This window comes from Cebus imitator, unplaced genomic scaffold (genome assembly GCF_001604975.1).
Source record: "Cebus imitator isolate Cc_AM_T3 unplaced genomic scaffold, Cebus_imitator-1.0 Scaffold69, whole genome shotgun sequence".
Classification (NCBI taxonomy): Eukaryota; Metazoa; Chordata; class Mammalia; order Primates; family Cebidae; genus Cebus; species Cebus imitator.
In genome coordinates, this window is record NW_016107384.1 from 2,084,830 (window position 1) to 2,093,760 (window position 8,931).

At 39.1% G+C, this 8,931-nt stretch overlaps 1 protein-coding gene across 1 annotated transcript in view; it reads left to right on the forward strand.

The window, feature by feature from the left end:
* Positions 1 to 6,911, forward strand: part of PSMA6 (proteasome 20S subunit alpha 6) — an 8,610-nt gene extending 1,699 nt beyond the window's left edge. Inside the window, exons 2-5 of the mRNA XM_017530822.2 lie at positions 803 to 958; positions 2,900 to 3,078; positions 4,351 to 4,445; positions 6,686 to 6,911. Coding sequence (XP_017386311.1) covers positions 803 to 958; positions 2,900 to 3,078; positions 4,351 to 4,445; positions 6,686 to 6,743 — 488 coding nt within the window. The 3' untranslated portion in view covers positions 6,744 to 6,911. The remainder of the gene's footprint in view (positions 1 to 802; positions 959 to 2,899; positions 3,079 to 4,350; positions 4,446 to 6,685) is intronic.
* Positions 6,912 to 8,931: the final 2,020 nt, after the last annotated feature.

Here is an 8,931-nt window from a genome sequence, read left to right on the forward strand (position 1 = left end):
GCTCACCGCAACCTCCGCCTCCTGGGTTCAGGCAATTCTCCTGCCTCAGCCTCCTGAGTAGCTGGGATTCCAGGCACGCGCCACCATGCCCAGCTGATTTTTTGTATTTTTAGCAGAGACAGGGTTTTACCATGTTGACCAGGATGGTCTCGATCTCTTGACCTCGTGATCTCTTGACCGCTTCAGCCTCCCAAAGTGCTGGGATTACAGGCGTGAGCCACCGCACCCGGCCTATTCTCTCTCCTTAATGCTTTTTTGTTTTCTTTGAGACAGAGTCTCACTCTGTTGCCCAGGCTGCCTCTGCCTCCTGGGTTCAAGCAATTCTCATGCCTCAACCTCCTGGGTAGCTGGGACGACAGGCATGTACCACCATGCCTAGCTAATTTTTGTATTTTTAGTAGAGACAGGGTTTTGCCATATTGGCCAGCTTAGTTTCGAATTCCTGGCCTTAAGTGATCCTCCTGTCTTGGCCTCCCAAAGTGTTGGGATTACAGGTGTGAGCCACCATGCCCAGCCTCCTTAATGCTTACTCTTTGGGGAGTTACTAGACACTTGTAGAAACTATTTTGACTGCTGATGAAAGGCTCGGTATAATAGGGCAGTACTGTGTAGAGAGCTTCATGTTTTTAAATTTTTTCATAAACTTCTTGATGAGTTACTTAGTATTCATTGGGGGAGAAAAAGGCATAGTAGACCCCTTCTCTTTTTAACTCATGTATGTCTATGTGGTGGGAAAATAACCTGGCATTCAGGTTCGTTCTTTCCTTCTAACCAGGGAAACCTTTGTTTTTTATGCTATAAGCTGACAGCAGATCCCAGGTGCAGAGGGCACGCTATGAGGCAGCTAACTGGAAATACAAGTATGGCTATGAGATTCCTGTGGACATGCTGTGTAAAAGAATTGCTGATATTTCTCAGGTCTACACACAGAATGCTGAAATGAGGCCTCTTGGTTGTTGTAAGTATCCTAAGAAGTCTCCCAAATAATTGGTGAATTGTAACTTTTTATAGAACATGCATAGAGAAAGTTATTTCAGTAACACTTGAGTTCTGAACATACGGGTTAGAAATTATATAGGGTGGGAAAATCTTTTTAATCAGAGCTAAAGGATAGGTTTCACAACAGTATGTCAGACATTATCTTTAAGCTTTAGATGCTATTAGACTTTGTATCAACATATTTCCATTTGGAGTATGTGATTTGAAATATCCAAGTCCTGATTTTATTAGGATATTGTAATGAGGTTCTACTGCAGTTCCAGATTATTAATTCCATAGAAATGCCTACATCAGGCATCTTAATGTAGCTGTTTCTTTTGACCACCCTTAGGAATTAGGATCACACACCGGTCTGTGATTCACATTTTTAGAATAAATTTCTATTTTTGAAAACCAGTAAAATTGTATTGAGAGAGGGATGAGATTTACTGCTTTTTAGATGTAATGTAATAAATTAGCCTGAAAAATGTAATGCCTGTTTGTTTCTGGCATTGTGTCATTCATTCATGAGCATTAAAGCAGTCAGTGTAATGATTTCTGTTTAGCATCTGACCCTCTTGACTTCTTACTTAAAAATTACTTAAATCTTACTCATCTTGCAAGACCTTGGAGTAAAGAAGTATTTGTTGTTTCCCCAAGCAGTAAGTGGGCACCTTTTTGTGTTGCCCTCATACTTTGTATATATCAAATATAAGAAAGCAGTTAAACCGTTCCTAAAGTACTTTGTTAGCTGCTCTACTGAGTAGAAAGAAATTTAATGATGGTGTTTATTTTAATTTAATGCCTATAATATGGTAACACTAGAATTGTAGTGACAAAGTTACATGTGTAGAATTTAGAGCTTGGTTTGTATGACTTACTAGAGGAGCGTATACCAACAGTAACGAAGATGGGCAGTGTATAGGTGAACAGATAGCCTTAAGTGTATTGCAGTTTGTGCCAGCATTCCCAAAGTGTGTCCCATATACTATTCCCTGGAACTTTAATAGGTATTTCTTTTTTTTTTTTTTTGAAACAGAGTTTCGCGTTACCCAGGCTGGAGTGCAGTGGTGCGATCTCGGCTCACCGCAACCTCCGTCTCCTGGGTTCAGGCAATTCTCCTGCCTCAGCCTCCTGAGTAGCTGGGATTACAGGCACGTGCCACCATGCCCAGCTAATGTTTTATATTTTTAGTAGAGACGGGGTTTCACCGTGTTGACCAGGATGGTCTCGATCTCTTGACCTCGTGATCCACCCGCCTCGGCCTCCCAAAGTGCTGGGATTACAGGCATGAGCCACTGCGCCCGGCAATAGGTATTTCTTAAATTTAAAAAAAAGGTATTTCTATTTCTTAGTCAAACTGAAGAACTGAGTTAAATAGGTCAATCTACAAAAGAGTGTTTCAGAGTATTTAATATGCTATTATTTATTGTCTGTTTCCAGAAGAGGTATATGAAAGTGTCTTTGGGCCAGGCGCAGTGGTGTACACCTGTAATCCCAGCACTTTGGGAGACCAAAGCAGGAGGGATCACTTGAACTCAGGAGTTTGAGACCAGCCTGGGCAACATAGCGAGACCTCATCTCTAAAAAAGAAAGTGTTTTTGAAATGTATTTGACCAGGCAACATTTTAAAGGATTAGGGGTCAAATAAACATGCTTGGATAACAGCAAGGATTGGAAATCCTGTTTTTAAATTGTATTTGTAATTATTCAAACTTTTTTTTTTAATCTGTGATAAATCCTTTTGTGAAATGGGAATTTTTCTGTTACTTAAGTTACCTGTGGTGATATTTTATCAGTTTTCTTAAAGGAAAATACATATTCTAAAATTGATGGCCAAAGTAATGATTAGTAACAGCTATGTGACACAACCAAGAAAGAGGAGAAAAGATATTTAATTAGGGTCTTTCTCTCTTTTTAGGTATGATTTTAATTGGTATAGATGAAGAGCAAGGCCCTCAGGTATATAAGTGTGATCCTGCAGGCTACTACTGTGGGTTTAAAGCCACTGCAGCAGGAGTTAAACAGACTGAGTCAACCAGCTTCCTTGAAAAAAAAGTGAAGAAGAAATTTGACTGGACATTTGAACAGACAGTGGAAGTAAGTCAACCAAAAAGGAGCTAACCTTTTTTATGCTATGTACAACAGTGAGGATCTTTGCATAATTGACATTCTATAAATGCTATTCCTGAATTACATCACAAGAATCAAATTTGTCAACTTAATGAAATTGGTATCATACAGCTGACATAGGAAAATTTGGATTGCTTTTATTCATTTAATTCCTTATTTCATAATGTATTTGAGCTGGCTTTTAACAAAACACATAAAATAAGAAACTATAAATAAAAAGGAACCAGCTGGGCATGGTGGCACACACCTGTAGTCCCAGCTATGTGGATTTGCTTGAGTCCAAGTGTTCAAGCCAGTTCTCTTTACGGCAAAGAAATTAAAAACAAAAATTTTAGTAGATTTTGGGTGTAAGAGTCAGAGATTAAATCCATTCAGAGGACGTTAACATGCTTCCGATAAATGGCAAAAGAAAAATTACCATCTAATGCTTTTATGTTTGGTTTGGCGGTATGCCTAAAGGAGATACAAAGCTAGTTAATGTTCAGGAAGTACTGGGCTGTGTCTAAATGTTTCTTAGAGATTTTTTATTGCAATTCATAATTAGTTACATAATTAACCACGTCAGGTATATAAACACTTAAGGCCAGGCGTGGTGGCTCGGCACTTTGGGAGGCAGGCGGATCACCTGAGGTCAGGAGTTCAAGACCACCCTGGCCAACATGGCAAAACCCGTCTCTACTAAAAATACAAAAAATGAGCCAGGCATGGTGGCAGGCACCTGTAATCCCAGCTACTCAGGAGACTGATGCAGGAGAATCACTTGAACCCAGGAGGTGAAGGTTGCAGTGAGTCAAGATGGAGCCACTGCACTCCAGACTGGGCGACAGAGTGAGACTTCATCTCAAACAAAAAAAACCTTATAACATTCTTAAATAATTTTTACTGTAAATTCCTTGAAGGTGCAGAGTGTATCATTGATCTTTATTCTTTCCCCATTTCACCCCAAGTGCCAAGTGAAGAGTAGTGCCTGGGTCATGAAGCTAATAAACTGTTTTGTATAAATCATCCTATTTTGATTAATGGACCCCTTTAATTTATTATTTGACTTGGTAGAAACAAGTTTATCATTGGCAGGCGATACATTAGAGTTAAGCAGTCTGTTAGTAACATTGCACTGCCTCATTGAAATATGGAGCTCCTGATCGACTCATGATTTATATTGAATAAGCTAGAAATAAGAAAGAAAACCTTGGAATGTCTTAAAAAATACTCGATTTTAAAATTGATACTTTTTTTCAGACTGCAATTACATGCTTGTCTACTGTTTTATCAATTGATTTCAAACCTTCGGAAATAGAAGTTGGAGTAGTGACAGTTGAAAATCCTAAATTCAGGTGAGTTATATTGTGGGCCAAGTGCAGACTAGAAAGGTGGAGGCGTGTGAGTCCATTTGTCCTATAACTTGTGGGGCAAACTTTTTTACTTTTAAAAAAATTATTAATTTTTCTTTTTTCTTTATTGGTGCAAAAGTAACCTCCCCCTCCCACCCCCAAGCACCTGAGATGTTTTAAAACTTATTGGACTCTCTTTGAGAGTCAGATATGAAAGCTTTTCTCCTTATTTCAAAGTTGTATCTAACACCAAGTAACCTTTATGTAAGGAATAAAGAAAGAATAAGTGTTTCCTTTTTTTAGTTTAAGGCCAATACCAATTTAATTCCCAAAGTAGTAGGTGCAAGTTTTTCAGATAGAACTTTGGTTATTTAGTGGTTCTTTAAGTAGAACTGTGAGAAGCAGTATGAGCTACTGATTTATGTCAGACCCTTATCCGGAGATCTTTGGAAAGCCCAAATTTTGAATACAGCTAATTGACTTGCAGATGCTAGATGTGTGTATGTTCTTACTCACTACGTGACTAACTCCCACGCGTTAGCCTTATAGCTTCCATTATTCAAATCCATACTGAGTGGTTCACATAATCATCTTATTTAATCCTCCCAGCAGCCCTATGAGGCAGTTGATATACCATGGACTAGGATGAGCTTATATTTAACTGTAAAGAAAATACTACAGTGAAATCCACAGATACCAAGAACTACAGGAGACATTTTTTTTTCCCTAGCTTTTTTCCCCCTATAGAAAGAAGTCTTATAACTTGGGTGGTGGTAGGGATCAAGTTCCTTTTGAAAAAGGTATTTTGTTGTTTTTTAAGCAGTAAAATTTTAGCAGGAGTAATTTTAAAATTTTTCTAAAAAACCTACAGTTCTTGTTTTCTTTTCTGTTTGGAGAACTGCCATCTTTAAAATTTTATTTGCATTTGTTATTTCTAAAATTGGTAAGAAACCAAAAAATCTTCAAAATAAATTCTGTGAAAGTAAATAATAATCAGAATATATAACATAAGCATCAACTATTTAAATACTTAATATTGCCTTCAGTTGCACTAAAAAATGACCTTTTGACAAATTACACTTTGTAGAAGTCTAGTAGTAATATTTCACTTTGACAAGGTTGCCAAACAATTGATTCCATTCAAGGCAAACATCATTTAGAAAATACATGTTCCAGGCTGCACACAGTGGCTCACACCTATAATCCTAGCACTTTGGGAGGCCGAGGCAGGCAGATCACTTGAGGTCTGGAGTTTGAGACCAGCCTTGCCAACATGGTGAAACCTCGTCTTTACTAAAAATACAAATATTAGCAGGATGTGGTGGGGGCGCTTGTGATCCCAGCCACTCAGGAGGCTGAGGCAGGAGAATTGCTTGAACCCGGGAGGTTGCAGTGAGTCAAGATTGTGCCACTGCACTCCAGCCTGGGCAACAGAGCCAGACTCCATGTCAAAAGAAAGAAAAAATGTATATTAAACATGGAGCACTCTCTGGCTGGTAGACTATTCATGGAATGACAACTTTATTTTCATGAACTTCTGCTGAATCTGAACACTTTAATATGCTTAAAATTTCTCTGAATTTTTATCTTTGAGCTGACATAAACTTGAGTTATACTACATATAAATGCATTTTGACGGCCAGGCCCAGTGGCTCACACCTGTAATCCCAGCACTTTGGGAGGCCAAGGCAGGTGGATCATGAGGTCAGGAGTTCAAGACCAGCCTGGCCAATATGGTGAAACCCTGTCTCTACCAAAAATGGAAAAATTAGCCAGCTGTGGTAGCACACGCCTGTAGTCCCAGCTACTCAGGAAGCTGAGGCAGAAGAATCGCTTGAACCAGGGAGGCAGAAGTTGTGGTGAGCTGAGATCATAACACTGCACTCCAGCCTGGGCAACAGTGTAAGACTCTGTCCCAAAATAAATAAATGCATTTTGACATAGAAGCTAAATAGAATATGTATAATTTAGCTTTATTTATATTCCATTAAAATATTTTCTATCTTAGCTGCAGCTAAAGAATTTTAAGAGACAGTTCTAAATCTGTTGTCAAAGAAGTAAACATTTTTGTGTATAGGCGAAGGTGATATAATATCTGGGAGGATAAGTGTGTGTATGGATTTTTTAAAAATTGGTTTATAAATTGATAATTGTTGAAGGTCATAGGTATATGGGCGTTTATTATACTATCCTACTTTGCTTGAAATTTTTTTTAATAGTTTTTTTCCCCTTTTACCTTCTAGGATTCTTACAGAAGCAGAGATTGATGCTCACCTTGTTGCTCTAGCAGAGAGAGACTAAACATTGTCCTTAGTTTGCCAGATCCATGATGTCACTTACCTGTGTGTTTGGTAACAATAAACCAACATTACGGAGGTCCCTGGATTGAAAAACGAGCCTCTCCCATTCCTCCTACCGCCAAAATGGTTAGGACTCTATATAAATAAAAACAGTGCTTTTGGAAAATAATTGCATCCTGTTGTTTTCACCTCCTATTTTAAAATTTATTTTTGATATACGATGTACATATTATTTATGGGGTACAGTGTGATGTTTCAATACATGTATACATTATAATTATCAAATTAAGGTGATTAGCATCTCCATCACCTGAAACACCGTGTTTTTGTGGTGAGAACATTTAAAATTCTTTCCTAGCTATTTTGAGGTACACAATACCTTATTTTTAATTTTTAAATTTTTTTTTTGCTCACCTTCAAGTGTCTTGATCGAGTTGTATTATTTTTTGTTTTTTAAGACAGGGCCTTGCTCTGTTGCCCAAGCTAGAGTGCAGTGCCATGATCATGGCTCACTGCAGCCTTGAACTCCCTGGCTCAAGTAACCCACCTCAGCCTCCTTAGGAGCTGGTACTACAGGCATACACCATTGCACCCAGCTAATTTTATTTTTTGTACAGATGGGGTCTTACTATGTTGCATAGGCTGGTCTCAGACTCCTGGCTGACATTAAGCAGTCCCCTTGTCTCAGACTCCTAGCCGACATTAAGCAGTCCCCTTGCCTCAGCCTCCCAACATGCTGGGAATATAGGCATGAGCCATGGTTCCCGGACCCACAATACCTTACTGTTGACTATAGTCACTCTGCTGTGCAATAGGATACCAAATCAACCTCAAATTCCTGGAGGTAAGCAGTGCTGCCACCTTAGCCTCCCAGGTAGCTAGGACTATAGGCATGCATCACCAGGCCTGGCTGATTATCTTTTATAAAGATAAAAAATTGACATAGGGGTCTCCCAGTGTCACCAAGGCTGGTCTTAAACTCCTGGTCTCCAGCAATCTTACCTCAGGCTCCCAAAGTGCTGAGATTACAAGTGTAAGTCACTGCACTGGGCCCTTCCTCTCCAATTGCTACTTTTTAGCTGTTCACCAACTTCTCTCCATCCTTTCCACTACCACCTCCAGTCCCTGGTAACCACTGTTCTATTCACTACTTACAGATCAACATTTTTAGATTTGACATGTAAGTGAAAATGTGACATTTGTCTTTCTGTATCTGACTTATTTTCACATAATGCATTGTCCTCTAGGTTTATCCATGTTATAAATGACAGGATTTCATTCTTTTTAACAGCTGTGTAGTATTTGTGTATAGATATCACATTTTCTTTATCCATTCACTGTTGAACACTTAAGGCAATTATATCTTGGCTATTGTATATACTCCTGCAATAAACATGGGATTGCAGATATCTCTTCAACATATGGATTTCACTTCCTTTGAATACATACCAAGGAGTGCAATTGTTGGGTCACAGAGTAATTCTATTTAATTTTTTGAGGAACATTCATACTGCTTTCTATAATGGCTGTACTAATGTACATTCCCCTTAATTGTAAGGGTTCCCTTTTCTCCGCATCCTCATCAACACTAGTTACGTTTTGTCTTTTTGATAATAGTCATGCTAACAAATCAGGTGATAGCTCATTGTGGTTCACCTACAATTAAGTATTAAGCCTTTGGTATATGCAGACAAATATTCACCATCTAAACATTGTAGATTTGGTGGCGTTGACACCTATACAAGTTTACTTGGTTTAAGAAATTTCAGCCAGCACCAAGTGTGCTGTCTCGCACCTGTAATCCCAGCACTTTGGGAGACCGAGGCTGGCAGCTCATTTAAGCTCAGGAGTTTGAGACCATCCTGGGGAACATGGTGAAACGCTGTCTCTACCAAAAATGTAAAAACTTACCAGGGTGTGGTGGTGCACACCTGTGGTCCCAGCCACTTAGGATGCTGAGGTGGGAGAATCGTTGGAGCTCGGGGTAGAGCTTGCAGTGAGTGGCGATTGTGCCACTGCTCTCCGGCCTGGGTGACGAAAAGAAACCCTGTCTCAAAAAAAATAATTTATAGCCAGAAATGTAAACTGTAGCTATAGGATATAATTAAATAACAAACGACAACTTTGGTTTTGAAATCTCTGGCCAGGTGCTCTGGCTCACACCTATAATCCCAGCACTTTGGGAGGCT